The 20038-nt window shown below is 45.4% G+C and overlaps 1 protein-coding gene across 2 annotated transcripts in view; it reads right to left on the reverse strand.

Annotated features, from left to right (window-relative positions):
• Positions 1 to 627: 627 nt before the first annotated feature.
• Positions 628 to 20038, reverse strand: part of LOC138570083 (tumor necrosis factor ligand superfamily member 10-like) — an 88482-nt gene continuing 69071 nt past the window's right edge. For both annotated transcript variants that reach the window (XM_069648668.1, XM_069648667.1), the window contains one exon: positions 628 to 4198. In XM_069648668.1, the coding sequence (XP_069504769.1) occupies positions 3741 to 4198 (458 nt within the window). In that variant the 3' untranslated portion in view covers positions 628 to 3740. The remainder of the gene's footprint in view (positions 4199 to 20038) is intronic.

A 20038-nucleotide genomic window follows, 5' to 3' on the forward strand; every position in this document is an offset into this window, starting at 1 on the left:
TCTCTCGCATTGACTGTTGCTCAGCCCTTCTAACCAGCCTTCCTGCCTCTCATATTGTTCCTCTTCGTTCTGTCTATATCTCCTCTATTAGTCTCCTCTTCTAGCTTTCCTGTCGACCTTCTATTGCGTCCTCTCCATCTCTTCCCCCTCTTTTGAATCTCATCTCCTTTATCACTTCCTCTCCATTCTTTAAATGAATCCGTGTTCTTGGCCCTTTATCTCTTTTCACTTATCTCACTATACTGTCTTCCCCGTGCTCTTTGTTCTCAGAATCAGTTCCTTCTCTCTGTCCTTAAACCCGCCCGTGCGTCCTCTCGCTTTCGTTCCTTTGCCTTACTTGCCCCTAAGCACCGGAACTCTCTCCCTCATTTGATTTGTTCTTCCTCCTCTCTCTGTATCTTTTGAACCAATCACAAAACCCATCTGCTATCCACTGTTTCCAACAACTGACTCTAGTTTCACTCCCCTCTGCTGTTCTCTGTTACCTGGATTATGTTATTCATATTGATTTCCTATTCTTGGACAAGGGATTTGGCGTAAAGTGCTATATAAATCAAATCCAATACAAATACATATAGATACCATGTATACCTGATTTGCATAAATGTTATAAATGATCATCAGAAGCACAGATTAAAAAAATGATTTAATGCATGTTAAGTACTACAGTTGTATTACAAAATAAAAAAAAGACTAATAACAGAAGTATCAGTTGGCACTCGCACTGGGCTCAGTGGCACGCAGGATGACTGGGCTCAGTGGCATGCAGTATGGTTACTGAGCTCACTGGGACGCGGGATGGTGTCTGGGCTCCATTGCAGGCGGCATGGTGACCGATGCAGTTCTCGCCATTATCTCCATAACCAGGACAGCTTGGTCTAGCTGATGTCCAATGGGTTGTCTTCGCAGTGAGACATGTGAATTCTGGGATTTGCTCCATTTATCAATTTCTGCATCGTCTGTCTGGATGTTGATGCACATTAAAATACGAATAGTGATGCATTTAACCCAAAGCCTAGTTCAGCATAAGCAAAAGAAACATCAACTCACCAAGTTGAGAGTAGCAGCCGAGTCTTTGGTTCGCTGCATTAAACCTTACTGATACCAGCAGATTACGAAACTGCTGAAACTAACACTATGTTACATAGTAACAAAGAGACAAAAAGGGACTTTACGGTCCAGGTGGTTCTAATGAGCCCACTTCTTGCTAGATCTAATTACTGCAGAGGGTATATGTACATAGAGATGTTGGGAAGCATATTTATAAAATGGTAAGAGTCTAGTTCTAAGGCAAGAAGATGTCATCGTAAACTCCTCTAGAAACCTAACCCCAAACTCAAGTCTTCCTAAATATGCTACAGTGAAGACATGGTTGGCCCATACAATTTAGTTTGTAATTTTGTTATATTAAACAAAATGTTTAACATGGGTTTAAATGTACTGGAATTGGTTTCTCAGACATACCACCTTGTACAAAATCGCTTTCCTGCTATGCTCTCTTTCTATTTAAGATCGCTCAAACATGTTACCCGATAACTTTCTCACCAGAGACACTCCCACAGTGTTTCTGTTTACAAACGCTGTAAGCGGGTATTACACACCAATGTGCCGATTGATGAATGACAATAGTACATTTCGCAGAATGCAGCCGGCACCGAGTGCTGCATTGAGTCTGTGGTGATGTGGAGACCTGGGCTTACCCTTTCAATCAGAACACAGTTCGAAAGCTCAGGACCTGCTATACATGGAGCATATCTGCAGGTTCACCACCACTGAGGCTTTCCAAAAAACCTTTTGTCTCTCTGAACTACCCGGTGAGTATGTGAACTCCCACTAATCACTCCCAGAAATGTTCCCTTGCTGAGACCAGTGATACAGTTTTAGACGGATTGAAATTCCTAACCACAATATTTGATGCTCAGTACAAAAGGCTCTTGATGCTCCAATACTAGTTTACGTACATGGTTCATCGTAGGAGTTCAATAGCATGAGCCTCGTGTGACTATGCATCCAGTCCTTCCTGTAAGGCTTACACATCTATATCTATCTATTCTATAACAGCATAGACCTAGAAGATCCACCTGAAGAAGACAGGATGGGAAAGAAACTTCCTTCTTGTGTGGCCAAGTCTTCATTTGTTCTTTTTTCTTTTGCGGCATGGTATTCGAGAATGCTCTTCACCTGAAGAATAGAAGAGGGGGGATGAAATGTCCATCCTGAGTGGCTCAGCTTCCTTTTTTCTTTAGTGGCATGGTGGCAGAGAGTGCTTCACACGTGGGGATTGGGGAAGAAAAGTCCTTCTTGGCTGACCAGGTCTACGTGTTTCATGGTTTCTTTAGTGGTAGGGCTTAATAGCATGTTTCCACCTAACGAGCAAAGGATGGGGGAAGAAATATTCTTCTTGCGTGGCTAAGTCTTCACTTTTGATCTTTTCTTTAGCAGGATAGAGTAAGAGCGTCTTCTGCACCCAAAGAACATAAGATAGGGGAAAAAGTCTTTCTTGAGTGGCTGAGTCTTCACTTTGATAGTTTCTTTAGAAGCAAGGAGTAAGAACATACTCTTCACCTGAAGAACCCAGAGATGGGGAAGAAAAGCCCTTCTTGTTTGACCAAGTCTTTGTTTTTGATCTTTTCTTTAGCGGCAGAACATCAAAGCATGCTCTTCACCTAAAGAAGACAGGCCGGGGGAAGAAATGTTCTTCTTGAGCAGAGCAGCTAAATCTTCACCTTTGATCTTTTCTTTAGCAGAATGCAGTCCAAGCATGTTCTTCACCTGAAGCACAGGGGAAGAATGTCCTTCTTGATTGGTTAAGTCTTCAGTTTTGATCTTTTTTTGCGGCAGAGGATCAGAACATGATCTTCACATAAAGAATACAGTATAAAGGGAAAAAGTGCCACATAGTTATGTCCCATTCCATGGTCCAATGTCATCAATATGATGAAATACTCACCAGACGATTCTCCACTTGGTTCAGGCAGTTTCTCGCTGACTGGCCAGTGTGCTGATGAAACCTCCCTCAAATGGAAGGCGAAGAATTCAGATTTCGACACAAAGCCACTATGGGCTCAGTGTCACTTTGGCAGGTTAAGTGCATAACACTTGGGGCGCTGTATGAGAGTAAATCTCGAGAGTCATTCTTTGTTCAGATAGGCTTCTATTGCAACAAGATTTCACATCTTAAGGTCTGGTGCTTTACAGGACCAGATTCCAATGGAACTGTTGATGCTAGGTTGAGTTGTAGTAAAAGTCTCTTTTCTCTGATAGCAAATGGGGAAGTGCCCCTTGTATAGGGGATGTCCCCTCTGACATGCTTTGCAAATTAAATGGCGGAATCTTCCCGTTGGATGATGAATTAGTGTGCATGGAATAGCTGGAATGGCCGTTTGACCAGGCAAGTTATTTTCAATGTATTTGTCACTCCTTCATAATGTAACTTTTTCTTCTATGTATTTCAGTTGGAGAGTTGAGTGGGACTGGGACTAATTGATCCAACCTGATGGACGTATACCACTTGTGTTTAGACACTTTGTCTTGTATGTCAAACGGGTAAATGACATTATTTTGGTCCTACCTATTCTGATCCAAAAATTGCTTTTAGTATTTCACTTGCGTAGCATTTTTACCATTGTTGCAAATGTTGATAGGTCCCTTCCAACGTATACTCACCAAATTTCCAAGGGCGGCTGTGGTGTGTCAGAGTGGCACAGCCATAAAAAGGGTCTTCTTTCACTGCTGTCTCATTACCCGTCCAGTTTGAAAGTTCCAAAATAGCTAGCAGTCTCTTCATGCACAAGCATTGCCAGGCTAGAGACCGATACAAACAGCTCATCTCCGGCTCTTAGCTCAAACACCCCGGCCTGATGCACAGAGTGCAGGCCGTACTCAGCATTGGGTGCCCAGCACTTGGTTCCCACGCCTTTGAGGAGCAGGATGGGGTGCACATAGGAGGTCTTCTTGTGAACGCACTGCACAAGCTGTTGACTGGTGGCATGGGCAGCATGCTCGCTTTGTTGAGGGTAGCGGAAATAGATCTGGGAATATACATAGTATTTGCCAGCATGGGTGATCTTCAGCCTGCCCTCGTGGTAGCTGACATTCTGCCGGTGCGACCAGATGTTCTTATCTTCCCAGCGGCGAATGGGGTGCCTGCATGATTGGTGGAGGGTCCCAAAGCCATGGCTTTCTGGTGGGGAGACTCCTGAAAAACAAATACATACATCTCGAGTTAGCCATCTGTAATAGGCAGACTCTTATCTTTCATCAAACAAAGCTATTAGCCCGAGTTGAATATGCTCAACACCTGGAGAAAAACTGAAAAGTAAGGCTGAAATACACACTGAAAAATAGATGTCCATGATCATGATGTGTATCTTACTTTATGGATTCCAGATGGCCACAGATTAAAAGGCCGGCCATTCACATAATTGGCTATAAAGGACTTGGCTACACTTTACTTAGACCTCTTCTGAACTCTAACTTGCCAATAAAATATCAACTGTCAAGCTCTTAATGGATGGTTGATTCCCGAGATACATAAGTCAAGCGTATATCAGTTCATGTTTAGCTCCAAGCACAGAATAATATATATATATTTAATATTCACATAATGCAGAACATGATTCTCTCGATAACTCCACAATGTTGTGGTCTACCGGGAAAGCAACAACTGTTCTGAAATCGGCAGACCAAGCCCCATGAAAGGAGACTAAATATGACATATGAATATTCATTAATACAAGTATTTAATTTGAATAACATTACCATATGACATGCTGCAGAGGCATGTAACATGTCTAGAAATGAGGGCCTGCTCTGCAATTCCGAAAAAGATATACTTTCATGATGGGAAAAATTGTGAATGAACATTAGGAAAGAAAATATGAAATTGAGTCCAAATTGACAAAACCATATGTGTGAACTATTTTGACTTCTAAAGTAAGAGAAAATAGTCTCTGGGGGTGTTCACTTCTTAAGAGAATGAGTGGAAAGACTCAACCAATCAAATATGATGTTAAATAAGACAGTATGGTAAAATGTAGAGTCTATTTAAGTTTAAACTCGTAGAAAGCAGAGGAGCTCTGGGATTCTGAAAGTCTGCAGATGGGGTATTCCTGACCAGATCAATGAGTGCTGAAGTATGATAATAACTTGAGATGATGGGAGGAGTCCCTAGCATGACCCAATGCAGAGGAAGCCTGAAGCAGACTTTTCCTAAAAGAAGACCAGATTCCCTGAGGAGAATTCCTGAGTAGAGACTGGTGGGCCTAGGCCACTGCATATTACTGCCTTCATCTGGGAGGGTCAATGCCGGTTCTGTGTCTTAAAAGAAAATCCCAGAAGGGAGTATAAAAGCCACAATTTAATTAGGTATTTGTCCACAAGAATCCTTTATCAGTAGGGTAAGGAAGGGAAGTGAAATTGGGGGAGTGATTTTAAATTGAATACTGTAGTATTTTTTCAGTATGAAATATCTCTGGATTTCTGGCCATATTCTAAGGCAGTGGTCTTCAAACTGTGGTGTGAACCCCCACCCCACCAGGGGGCCGTGGCCACATTCAAAGGGGGGTGTGAGAGCCAAGCCTAAATTCTTTTCTTTTGTTAAACATTTTCTTTTTTTTTTAAATCGAGGAAATTATCTGGGGCGGCTCACAGGGTGGGACTGGAGCATAAAACTGTCTCGGGCACCAATGAAAAAGAATCCCACAGTTGCAAATGGCAATGCATTCCTTTAGTGAAAGGCTGTTTAGATAGTACCCAAGGGTGTTTTTTGCTAAAACAGAAGCAAATTGTGATATGTAAACAATATTAATTCAGCAACAACCATCAGAACTACCAGCTGCATAGTGAAGTAAATCATCCCGCTGACCCACATTGGCCAAAAAACTGGCCGATTTTGACCTAAAAAACTGGCCCACACAAGCATTTTGCATTTTTGGTTCGGGCATTGCAGTTCAGTTACCCAGCCTCAAATTCTCAATGAGCCATGCAAGGCTGGGGGTGTTTTGCTTAGCCAGCCTTCCGTAACTCATTGGAAATGCTGGCTGGGGAACTGCATGTCTGTGTGTGCGAGGGGGAGCTCCTGCACCTCCTCGCACATACAGACAGAGCAGCCTGTATTGGGGCGTTTCAGCACCTTATTCAAATCTTTGCATGCGTTTTGTGAATTTGCAAGATCTGTGCAGGCAGGCGAATTCTCTTTTTGTAGACTTGCACAATGTAGTTGGTGACTTGCCCAGCAACCACCTTTGGTTTTTAGTCATTGTTAAATTAATACTAAGCCCTAATGAAGCCTGTTTCTTGTCCCCGAATTCTGGGGTAGTATTGCTGCAATATGGGGTGTTAGATCAGGAGATTTAGCCTAAGAAGAATGAATGATTGTATTCATAGAATATTCAACTAGACCTTGCATCAGGGATCTTCTTTGGCAGTAACGGCTAGTGGGGAAATAGCTGATGGTAGGCCGGTCTTCCACCGTCCTTTAATTGGTTGAGCACCAAAACCTGTGTAGCTGGCAGACACCCTCTCATGCCACCTACATCTAAACACATCCCTTACAATAGTAGCAGAAGATCGGTTAACTCTCTGGTGAAGTCTCATGGCATTGCCACAAGATGCACATTCTTGCTCTTGTAACACCAGAGAGTCATATACATTTCCTTTACTTTTAGCAGAACTACAACTTTATCTCCGCTGACGGCCACACGCTGATCTTAGCAGGCACTGAATTTCTGGGCAAAATGGCTCTGCAACAGAAAGGTCTGCATATTCCATTCCTCGTAGCACTGGCTGTTTCCATCTGGCAGTGGAAATGCATGGAATAGGACCAGTTTGAGGGATTGCACACCATAATCTTCACCTGCAGAAATGAGACGCAAGTCCTCAAAACCAATGTTGGTTGGTTGCAATTCTTACTTCCAGTGCATCAATAGCTTTTGGCATCCATGACCTTTCAGAGCAGTGATCTCCATGGATTTTCAGAATGCATGAGGTTAAGAGCAAAAAAACAGGTCTTTGCTCATGCTTCATGTGAATCACTGAGCCATCTCTGCTAGGCATGGAGACAATCAGAATTGAGGTAAATAACCCTACCGATCTGTCCCAGTAATGGCACAGCTCTTTTCCTTGGCCCATCCTGCAGGATCAGAACGTGGCCCTGAATCTTTAGCCAAAAATCTAAACAAAGAATGACAATGTCTCTGCTCTTCTTCTGACATTGAACATGAGTATGTGTTTCTCTCCCTCCACCAGGCGTTTCTCTCTGTGTCTAGCATCTGTTGCTGCCATGTTTATTTTCTCCCCATGATTTTAATGTCTCGAACCACTGCTCGTACGAAGATGCCAGACAGTGGATGCTTGAATAAATAGCATACAAACATTAAGAAGGGGTTCTGGTTATTTCAATAGTAAATATGAAAAACTGAAGAAGGATTGCTGAAATTTGCATATTTTTGGTGACATGATAAACCAAAGCCCGGTTGGTTCATAAATGTCATCCAAACCCCAAGATCATAATATCGTATGTAATACATAAGTTACCTATTAGGTTTTTTAGAATTAAATATATCCGGCCTACATAAAGTAGAACACCTTGCTAACCGTCTGCTCAAATATCAATCCCTCTAAATGTCCATGGTCCGACCACTCTATATTATACTTTGAGCTAGCTATGCCTGGGAAAATAACATGCTCTCCAGTTAGCACAACTAGAATTTCTTGTCGTATTTCCAGTAGAAATACCTGCCAGACCATGAATCCCTTGCTTATGCCCCTAATGTCTTTCTTTGAAAAACCACTGGAACAGAAAGTTGATTGCTATCATACCCCTATAAAAGCTGCCATGCACCTTGTTTCCCCACTTAGGCTAAAAACAGTTAGGTTACAGCACAATCTAACTGTTGATAGCCCTACCATGAACAATCGTATGATCAAACGGCGAGCTGAGAGAAAACGGGGCAAATCTGTTCTCACAGAGCATAAGCAGAAGTGGGCAACCCTACTATCAAGCAGGAAGGAGATATATAACCATATCTCCCTGGCTGCGAATTATTCGAAAGAGTTCAGTCTATTGCACACTCTTGAGAAAGGGCATGTCATTTCCACTGGCCCTCTTGCTTCCTCAGAATGATTTTTTTTTGTGGAACTTTCTTAAGATCATGAACACCATCGAAGCTAAGATACCATCTAAACCGCCTTATGAGACTCTCTCCAATCTCGTTGGACCTTCGAAAGCTGTACAGAATTCAATCCCTCCATTTTCCTTCCGGTCTGTGTTCACCAGTGAAGTGGGAAATGCCATCCAACAGTTTAAAGCAACAAATTGCTCTAGTGACATATGCCATGGCAAAATTATTAAAGAATGCTCTCCGTGCCTGGCACAGGCCATTCATGCAATTGTAAACAAGACTTTTGCCACCAGTCTCATACCAAGCACGCTGAAAGAAACCTGCATACGCCCATCATCAAAAAGGTTTCTCTTGATCTGTTAGATCCAGCCAATTATCGTCCTTTACTAATGTCAGTTTTATAATGGAAATTTTGGATCAAGTTGCTTATTTACAAATACAGCACTTTGTCGTCACTCACAAACTACTTGGGACCTAGCAGTCGGGCTTTCACCCTGTGCATAGCAACAAAATGACCCGTGGGGTGAAAATACATCCCCAGAGTGACAGAGATGGAGAGGCCATGCTGGGCCCCTCTTGTGAGAGTGAAGCTGGCTAATCTGGAGTACCATTGAAACATAAAAGCTTAGTACAAAACATTGATTTCTGACATAAGGCCCAATGAAATGAAAAGTTGATGGGCCTAGTTAAATTCTACTACAATGGACAAGTGCACAAGTGAAAGGGAATCTACCTGAAAAACTGCTGGATATGCCCAATGAATGGGCAATGACATGTGGTGCTGCAGATGCTGGCTTCGGGTAAACTGGGAAAAGGCACCTTTTGACAGATTCAAAGCGGCATCAGTACACATGGGAAGAGATACGTTGAAATGCTAGGCATGTGAAAAATACCAAGAAGGAATTGTGCCTTTCATTTAAAAAGTAAAGCCAAGTGACATATTTCAGAGAATATTTCGGACACTTTTCACAAATAAACTGACATTTAAATGGAAAGGCTTACTTGTTGGAAACGTGAACAAGAATGTTCTATGTAACTGTGGCCTATGTCTGAATAATACCAAAAGTGAACTCATATCTGTCCAAACTGTATGACAAGAAAGACTGTATTATAAAGAAAATACTCAGATATAATGCTAAATATTACATGTAAGCACATCTTGTCAATTTAACGTTGTATTTTCTGAAGTATGGATGCAGCTGGTGTTTTTCCCACTGAACTGAAAGTGATGTGCCTTTGAAACGTTGAACTCCAGACCTGTGGACTGGGCCCACTGGGAAAAGCAGGCCTGGTACAGTTAAAAATACAAAGAAATAACAGGGAATTAGATCAAAATTGTGGGAGTTGGAGATAACACAGCCATCAGAAATGACCTTTAAGGTCAGGTCTCCCCATTAGCTGTGCATCAGTGGCCATCAGAAATGACCTTTCCAGAGCTGACTCGACCTCAAGAAAATGGCTTCAGAGCCACTAATGGATCTTCAAACATCATGTAACAAACAGACACTGCCAATAAGCAGATGTTCATATCAGGTCCCGGTCATGTAAGGTCACAAGAACAGAAACAAATGTTTAAAAAAAGTGTGGGGATATTATGGAGCTGAGGGGCACATGTAATGCCTTACCACATGATTCACATTGGGTCACCTTTTCTTTAATTACAAGAGAATCGTATGTCCAAGTGAGCTCATCCTGGACTCATTAAAGGGGATAAGAAGCCTTTTGGTATTGTGTAAATATGAATCCGGTGTGATGTATACAAATTAAGTTATGAAGATAATTACAATTCCGGCCTTCTCATAATTCTGAGGGAATGGAAAGTTAGTGTGGTCATAGGTTATGGAAGTAAGGTTTTAAGGGTCAGGTTTTTGACTATTTCGGCTCAGAATCGAGATATTTTTATTATGCATATACTAAATCCTTAAGCCAAATGCTGTTAAAGTATCAAGATTTGCAACAAGTTGTGAACACCTTAAAGTAGTTGGTTAAAACATGGGATTCTGTTGTAGGGTGTCTAAAGGAGCATAGCATAGAAACAAGTGAATCCTCCTGCATAATTTGGATGATGCTATCTCTGCGCCAGAGGCAGATTTAACAGTTGGACAAGGGACAAATGTCCACAGACTCCCTTGCTCTGCCTCTGACATCGAAGACAAACAGCCAGGCGTGCACATGGCCTTCTTGTGTAACCTTCTCTTTTTAGCATGTCTCACAACATGGCGGTCCTCTGTGACCTTCTCTTTTTAGTATGTCTCACAACATGGCCATCCCGTGTGACCTTCTCTTTTTAGCATGTCTCACAATCAGACCATTTACAAGGGGAAGTGATTAGTGAAGGGATAGGTAGCTGGCAGTGACAATTGCTGTGGTAGGTTTTTACTTAGACTTATACACAGTTTTAATACGCAATTTAAGTGAAATGGTGGAATTATTCGAAATTATGAGGTCACAGACCAAGCTAAAAGTGTGTATTTTATTTTGTGTCCATGGAAGATTTTTGATATTGATATTGATATTTTATTTCTATTGCCCTAGTACACAAGTGAATCAGAGCGCAACAAGGCAAAGGAGGGTTACAAAATGTATTCTTGTTTCATATTAATTTTCATTCCAGAACTTGCAGGCTTACATTCACGGTTGGGAAAAAAAGCTACAATCATAGGGTATCAGTTTCCAAGTCATGCTGAGTGAAAGAATTGGCTTATAAAAGCTGTTACTGACACTTTTTTACACTTGCAGGATTTAGCACCATTTGGCAGGAGAAGTTGCAGAGCAGAGCCGACTTAACATGTTCAGCCGGGCCCTTACAGGTCCCCCTGCTAAATCTGCTTAATTTTTCATCAGCATGTATTTTTAACCTGGCAGAAAAGCAATAGACAACTATGGAATCTGCGTGGCTTTTACACATGTTAAATGTGGGCAGATTCCAAAGGAATCCATTGTAGATGGCTACCACAATCGTTAATGGTGAGAGGCATGTACACTTTTCCAAGCATGTAGTGGAAAAGTGTGAGTGAAGGCTATTTCCCCAGTGTTTTACTATTTACTTTTTAACTGTGAGGTCGAATCAATTGAAACTGCAAAGTGTAAAGAGAAGTGGTCCTCTCCATGACATTTAGGATGCAAATCAATATTACCCCATGCACTTGTTAATAAACATGTTTCTACAATAATGTATACATTGTCAAGTTGGTGTTTCATGTGACTTGTGCACTTATAAAGTCATTTGTGTAAAATGGAGTATTATTTTAGGTTTTTAACCCTAAACATTAGCACATATTTGTACCAACGTCAGCTGGTAAGATATTTGGTTAGGTACCTACATTTCAGACTAGTCTTAAATTCCGGCTTTGCCACAAAGTGTGAGATCCCGGCCAAATCATTTAAGCTTACTGTGCCTTACCTGCCAACATTAGGTGCCTCTAGACGTGGTCCATTTTGCAGTGTATACTATTCCCAAAAAGTCTCACTCAAGGTTTAATATACTAATATTTCTCCACATAAAAATAGTGATCCTTTACATTACCATACAAAGTTGCAGATGTTATTTGCAAATGTTTGTCGCCCTAAGGATGTTGGTTGCATTTCCAATTGCTGTTGCGCCTTGTCTCTCTCCTACATACTAACATTACCTTGCACATTAAACTCAATTAAAAATGTGCTGCAAAAATGGAGATATAAAAATAATATTGTTATTTAAAATGACATTCTTTAAGCTCCAAAGTGTCCCATTCCATGCAGCATTACTATGGAGAGGAAGGGACTGACTTTAATTACAAGATGCCAGGCCCCTTGCCCCTCATCGTGGCCTGCTGGGAGTAACCACAGTTTTCAGAGAGGCATTGTGGAGTTCACTGAAGCAGAGATGAAATAAGGAATGGGGACCACATTGCTCGGCCCACGCAGAGAAGAGGAGGAGTCATGGAATAGTGGTAAGAAGGAGTGGATGTAAGGTGACTGGGGGGGTCAAAGGTGAAGGGACTGTGGATGAAATAAAGTAGACTTCAGATGATTATCTGGGGTCAGGGACCACTCTATAGTCAACGCTCCCTTACCAAATACTTCCCCTCTGGACTCTTTCGTTCCTCTGGCACCAACTCCCTACGTGTGAGGCGGTTTGCTAAACAGAGAGCGGGTGGTCGATCACTGGCTGCAGCGGGCTCCCTCCTGTGGAATAGCTTCCCTCTCCCTCTGCGTCTTGAGCAGGACCTCTTAAGTTCCGAAAAAACAACAAGAACTTTTTCTTCTCCTCCTCCTTTTCCTTCTCTCTTCCCTGATAATCATACAGGATCCTGGAGGATGTGCAGGGCCCTTATGCATCCTCGGGGCCCTGACCCGCCACATCTCTCGTTCCAACCACTGTCTTTCACTGCACTTACTTTCTCACCCTCCCCACGGGAGGTTGCACTTATGCTCTTTTCCTCCGAGCACTTCTCTCTGAGCCCTTTGCCACGAGCACCAATGCACTTATCCCTTGCCCCCTTGCACTTCACGTTTTGAACACTCACAAGGCATAGTAGGTTTGCCCCCCCTCCCTTTTACCCTCATTATTTGTTTGCACTTTTAATTCAATAATTTATCTTGTGATCTCATTGTCTACCTCCCCTGTCCCCACCCTGTTGCCCTGTGGGCGTCATAAAACATTTGTTGCTAATTGTATAAGCACCTAACAAGTGACCAATAAATAAATAAATAAGAAGGGAAGATTGGTAAATTGAAGTTACACTTGCCTTTACTTCTCTTTTGCTCTGGATTTGCACACGTTTTGCATATATTGAAAAAAGGTGCACACCTTTCATTCTTAGGGTATGATTAAATGGGATTTACCGCTCATGCCCTTGTTCAGGGCTCTATGTTGTGCAGTTTTCATTTGTCATGCTGTTGCAATAGTTCCCCTCCTCTTTCTTTTCCCATCTCTCACTCCACATGTCACTCCCCATAACAACCTCATTATTTCTTCCATGCTCCCCTCACGTTCCAAATCTATTGCCCTCTCTTTCTCTTTTCCCGGCCAACCTGACCTCCCTTCCTCCTATACCCTCCACATTTCTATCTCCCTGCCTCTATCTCCCTGTCTTTACCTACTTTCCTCACTCTCTTTTCCCATCCTCTTGCTCTTCCCATCCATCGTTCCCTCCGGCTCTGCCCTTTTATTTCACTCTCCTAGTCTGCTAGGCAGCAGCACCCTCTAGTTGCACACAGAGCTCTGCAGCAGGTGCGTTAACATGCCAAGCTGTATTATTGGAATTTAAAACTGTTGCTTTCGGGGTAAAGCAGATCTCTGCAACAGATGGCTACTTTTAAAATAGCCATCTATAATACTGGTGGGTGATCCATGCAACATGCAGATAAGGTGCAGGTCATTGCAGCCTACTGCAGTCATCCCTCCCTCTTCCTGATGGTAAATGCTACTACAAACCCGATCTGTGCTAGAATTAAATTCTACCCTTGAGGAGGAGAAATATCTAAAGTTGTGATCAGGGCCCACGACTCACTTCCATCAAAGCACAGGACTTGATAGGACGGCAGCTCCCCGATAGAGAACAGGGGACTGTGCCTTGCAGGGACTGTGCCCTGTAGCGGTGCTGGGCTCACTGTCATTGGTCCTAATCCATAGTCAGGCTAGGCGAGGCTTCTGAAATGAGGGATCCCAGATTCATGGGGCAAGGGAGGGTGCAGTGTTCAGGAGGATTCTTTGCAACAACGCTGTGGACATCATAGGGGAGTGGGGGGTCAGGTGGAACCCCACAAGGGGAAGGGGCGTGGATGGCATTTTATTACACTGCACAATACAAAGACTGTCAAGCAGTCGGTATATCAGTGCTGCATATCTCAGGATGCCTGCCTGCGGCCTTACCGCTGCAGGTGAAGACGTGGGTCACTAAACGGGGAGATGTGGGATCGAATCGGAGAGCCAGGGAACCAGGACGACCCCCATAGACAGTCGGGAGGATTGGGAGCAGGAAGTGTGCTGACTCACCATTTCAGAGAGCGTGAGGGAGACAAACTGCAGACAAATCATGGGCAAGTGGGAGGCAAATAAAGGGGGCAAAGAAAAAGGAAGGGTTGTCAGGTGAGATGGACAGAAAAAAATAAATCAAAATGAAAGAGAAAGGAAGGGAATAGTTTCTTACCTGTAACTCCATTTCTCCAGCATTGGTATCTTTCATGGATTCACATGCTTAGAACATTCCCCGTCGTTAGGCTGGGAATCCCCGGTACATTATATAGACCCTTTTCCGTAGGAAAGCTTTTTCGACGCTTATGCGTCCCATCCACCTCGTTTTGTATCATGCGTACCCGCGTCGTCAGGGCGTCATGATATAAATACAGGCCCCGCCCCCGCGCTCCCTCAGATTTCGGCCCCCAAAGTAGTGGGGGAACCGGTTTGCATGTTCAGGGGAGGCAGGTGGGCGCATGTGAATCCATGAAAGATACCAATGCTGGAGAAATGGAGTTACAGGTAAGAAACTATTCCCTTCTCCAGCATTGGATCTTTCATGGATTCACATGCTTAGAACAGATTACACAGCAGTACCACCCCCAAAGAGGAGGCGTGCATGCAAACCCATATACTTTGTTCGCAGAGCCCGTTCCCTATGATCATATATACATCAGTAATAGTTAACACAGGAAAACGAACCACATACAGTCACAAATTCCATAGGATGCAACCCCTCAGCCGGGGCTTACCTTACTGGAATAGGTGTCGAAGCACCGCCTGCCCCACCCGGGTATCTTCGGCATGTTGCTGCGACAGACAGTAATGGCGGGTAAAGGTGTGTGTAGCCGCCCAGGTAGCCGCCATGCAGATGTCCCCCAGAGGGACTCCGGCCCACAGTGCCGTCGACGATGCCGCTGCTCTAGTTGAGTGAGCTCTTGGCCGTCGCAGAAGAGGTTTCCCTGCCCTAGAATGGCAGTACGAAATGGTAGATGACACCCATCTTGACAGTCCTTGTTTCGAAATGGCTTTTCCTTTAGCACCCAAACCATAGGCCACGAACAGCTGCCTTGTTTCTCTGAACGGTTGCGTTCGATGGAGATAAAACTTAAGGGCCCTTTTTACATCCAATGTGTGTAGCATGCGCTCCGCTCCCGAGCATGGCTCTGGGAAAAAACGTAGGCAACACAATAGAGGAGTGTTTATGGAACACCGACGGAGCTTTAGGTATAAACTGCGGGTTAGTGGCTAGGACTACCTTGTTCTTGAAAAATCGTAAGTATGGCGGGTCTACCATTAGAGCCTGAACTTCTGAAATACGTCGAGCTGAAGTGATGGCCACTAGGAAGGCCAATTTCCACGACAGAAACTTTAGAGACGATGATGACATTGGCTCAAAAGGAGGCTTCATAAGAGATGTTAAGACAGACCAGATTGAGGCTCCACTCCGGAGGAAATTTCTTCTCTGGCGGGAAACTCCGAAAGAGGCCTTTAAGGAAGTGTTTAATCAGGCGGTCGCTGAACAAAGGTGCCGAGTGCCGTCGACGAGTAAACCTGGAAATGGCTGCTAGGTGTACTTTTATTGAAGATACCGACAGGCCCTTCTGGGCTAAGAGCAGCAAGTATGGCAGGAGCTGTTCTGGCTTAATCGATTGCGGGGCCAAGCCTGGTTGATCCTCACACCATTGACAGAAACTTTTCCATTTGTACGCGTATGAGGCGTTTGTGGAAGGTGCTCTTGCCGCTTGTAGGATACGCCGACAGTCCTCCGGAATCGTTAGCCGACCAAATTCGGCGAAGTCAGGAGCCAGGCCGTCAACTGGAGGCTGTCCGGGTCGTGATGCCAAACCACACCGTCCTGTCGAGACAGAAGGTCGGGGGTCTTCTTGAATCTCATCGGTTCCGCCGCCGCTAAGTGTAGCAGGTCTGAAAACCACACCTGTCTGGGCCAGTATGGGGCCACCAGAATTACACGACATGGGTACCTGAGGATCCATTGCAATTTCCTCCGGACCAGGGGAAATGGAGGGAATGCGTACATAAAATTGTTCGTCCATGGGAAGGCGAACGCGTCCCCCAGAGAGCCCTTCTGAGGCCATCTGCTTGCGTACTGATGGCATTTTTTGTTGTTCTTCGTTGCAAACAGGTCTATGGGCGGGTGTCCCCATTTCTTGAATACTTGTTGTAGTAGCTGGTCGTTCAGTACCCACTCGTGAACTTCGTTCATTTCTCTGCTGAGGGCATCTGCTTCCACGTTTCTCACGCCTGGCAGGTGGAACGCTAAGATTTTCATGTTGTGTTGAATGGCCCAATGCCAGATTTTCTGTGCCTCCGTCGATAGGGATCTGGAGCGTGTCCCTCCTTGTTTTCTCAAGTAGAACATCGTAGTGGTGTTGTCCGTCATGACACGCACCACCGAGTCCCTCAGTTGCGGAAGAAAAGATTTTAGAGCCCATCGCACTGCTCTCAATTCTAGCAGGTTGATATGCAGGGAGGACTCCTGCAAGGACCACCGGCCCTGTACCTGTAACATATCCAGATGAGCTCCCCATCCGCTCAGCGATGCATCCGTCACCACCGTCTTTTGAAACTCTGGTTCCAGAAGAGGCATCCCTTTCGTTAGATGAGTAGACACTCTCCACCAGCTGAGTGCTTGAACTAGTTGGTCGTCGACGACCAGTTTGTCGGACCAGCGACCTCGGCTCTGCGCCCAACGGTCCGCTAGAAATTCCTGGCAAGGCCTCATAAACAGACGGCAGTTGTTTATTAGCGGAATGCAGGACGACATGGTCCCTAGCAGGGACATGTACTTGCGCACTGAGACTTTGGTACCGCCTCTCCATTCCGAAGCCTTGTTTTGAAGTTTCTGAATTCTTTCGCTGGATGGTCTCACCAGGCTTGTATGTGTATGAAACTCCGCTCCTAGGAAGACCAAGGTCCTCGAAGGCTCTACAGAGGACTTGTTGAAGTTGATTGCGAAGCCCAGTTCCTGTAAGAGGGACATAGTGGCTCGTAGACTGTCTCGTGTTTGTTCCTTGGATGAACCTCTGACCAGCCAGTCGTCCAGATATGGATAGACATGATGACCGTCCTTCCTTAAATGGGCCGCTATAGGGGCAAAGCACTTGGTGAACGTCCTGGGGGAGGACTTGAGCCCGAAAGGGAGGACCTTGAACTGAAAATGCTTTTTCCCCACGACGAATCTTAAATATCTCCTGTGTCGTGGGCGTATTGGGATGTGAAAATAAGCATCTTGAAGGTCTAGTGATGATAGATAATCCATGGGTTGCACCGACCTGATAACCTCTTGGAGCTTTAGCATTTTGAATTTTAGGCTCTTTAGCCACTTGTTGAGTACCCTCAGGTCGAGAATGGGCCTCCATTTGCCGTTTGGCTTTTTTACAACAAAGGACCTGGAATAAACTCCTTGTCCTTCCTGCGCTACAGGAACTCTCTCTACCGCCCCTTTTTGCAACATAAGCGCCGCCTCTTGTCGTAGGACTCGGAGGTGGGGCTGTGTCGAGAATAAAGGCGGAAGACGCGGAGGCTTGTCTTTGAATTGCAGCGCATGACCCATGCGAATCGTGTCTAGGACCCATCGATCTGTGGTGATGCATTTCCATCGGTCGAAGCGATGAGAGACTCGACCCCCCAGGACGTTCCGAAGGCCGTCATTGGTTGTTGGATTGCTTGGTCTTCGTCGACGACTGACCCGAGCCTCGCCGTCTGGAGGCCTGATAATCCCTGCTTCTACGAGCCGACTGGGACGCTCGTCTGAACCCTTGTGAAGAGTAAGAGGGCCTATTGAATCCACGGTCTCTCGAGGCTCCAAAGCGGGAGTTTCCAGAAGCACCCCTGAAGGGGCGAAAAGAACAAAAATTTCTACCCGTTTGCAGGGCGCCGAGGGACCTAGCAGTATCCGTGTCTTCTTTCATCCCTTTCAGCGCTTCATCAACCTTTTCGCCAAACAGGTGTTCCCCTTCGCATGGCATGTCAAGAACTTTGTACTGTACTTCAGGACGAAAAGTAGTACATTTGAGCCACGCTTGCCGACAAAGCACAACTCCATGGTTGATTTGTTTGAACCCAGATTCTGCTAGGTCAACTGCGATATTGATAGCGTGGTTCGAGGCCTCTTCGCCATCCCGCACCAGTAACATAGCTGCTTTCCGGTGTTCGTCTGACAGGTGTTCTAGGATAGGGGCTAATTTGTGCCACATTTCCCTATCATATCGAGACACGATTGCTAAGGAATTGGCTGCTCTTACTGTCGTCGCTCCGACCGAGAGCACCTTCTTTCCGAAGGCGTCCTGTCTCCTAGCCTCACTTTCAGGTGGCGTTGAACATTTTTGCTGGACCCTGGCCTTCCTAGCTGCTGCCGCCGATACCACCGAGTCAGACAGAGGCTGTGATGTTAGACATTTTGGAGTGGACTCCGGAGCTTTAAACTTTTTCTTGATCCGTCCCTTTATGGCCGGCTCCGAGAACGGATGGCGCATCGTTTTGAGACCTTCTTGCCACACATGGTCCAGGATTGGGATGGCAAAAACCGATTTTCTCCTTTGACCCATGTGGTCAAAAAGGAAACAGTCTTTCTTCTGCTCCTCCGGAATCAAGCCGAATTCGGAACAAGCTTTCCCCATCATTGCATGGAAGGCTCCCACATCATCCGGGGGAGATGGCTGTGACTGGCTCCTCGTAGACTCCAACTCTACATCCGAGTTCCATGTCGGGTCCCTCGAAGGCGACAGGGAGATGTCTGACCCTGAGTCACCCAGTACAGAATCGGACTCCGACAACTCACCCTCCTCCTGAGCTCGAGGACGATCTTTTACTGCCTGGGGAGCCGATGGGTGTTTCGTCGTCGATCGAGCCATGCAAGTTTGCTCGTCGACGGAAGGTACAGACAGAAGTGACGATGACGTCCCGGGCTGAGGGAACTGCGTATCCAGCCGTTGCAGGAGCTTCTGAAGAGTATTAAGCACATCCAGAGACAAAACCGTCTGGGGGGTCAATAACGTGGACGATATCGGTACCACCCCCCCGTTTGCACTCGTCGCCGTCGTAGTCGACGTGGAAGGCCGTAAGCCTAAATCCGATGGTTGCAGAACCAGATCACCTTCTCCTTCAGCCGAGCCGGCCGTGTCTGGCTGCAGTAAGACCTCCGGGGGGATCGGGTAATAGACCTCGGGCAGCCAAGCCATGGACTGAGTCTCCGTCGACGGTGGAATCCCCACCGCTGCTGCTTGAACTGTAATAGGCATCGTCAATGACACCGAGGTCGACGAGCAAGTCGTCGTCGTCGTCGAGCCCTTAGACTTCGTCGTCGATTTGGATGCCGACTTCCCGGCTGAGGCTTCCCGACTCATGGAAGACCTGGGACGGTCCCCTGAGGAGGATTTCGACAGCGCTAGCCTCTCCGTCTTAGATGATGATGAGGAGGAGGACTTTTTATGTGATGAAGAGGAACCATCCTGTTTCCTCTTATGCTTGTCCTCAGAGCGCGTTTCAGCTGGCCGTACCTTCTTCGATGGAGGTTCCGACCTACCCCTGGAGGCCGTGGAGCCAACTTCCGAAGCCGGGTAGGCCCCTGCTCCGTCATTAAGCCAGTCGACCAGCCTTCTTTTTCGGTCCTTAAGGGTTTTTTGGGAGAAACCCTGACAAATTTCACATGTATCCGCCGAGTGGTGCGGGTGGAGACAGTAGATACAGTCCATGTGGCCATCACCTTCATAAACCTTTTTGAGGCCACAGGTTGCACATGGGCGAAATAACGCTTTTCCAGACATAGTTCGCCGGAATTTGAACTTCGCCGAAGCGAAAAACAGACAAAAACAACCTAGTTTTCACTAGTAGTAAAACACGAGGATCCCACTACTTTGAAAGACGGTTGAAATCTGAGGGAGCGCGGGGGCGGGGCCTGTATTTATATCATGACGCCCTGACGACGCGGGTACGCATGATACAAAACGAG

Source organism: Ambystoma mexicanum, chromosome 2q, assembly GCF_040938575.1.
Source record: "Ambystoma mexicanum isolate Mex_15411 chromosome 2q, UKY_AmexF1_1, whole genome shotgun sequence".
Taxonomy (NCBI): domain Eukaryota; kingdom Metazoa; phylum Chordata; class Amphibia; order Caudata; family Ambystomatidae; genus Ambystoma; species Ambystoma mexicanum.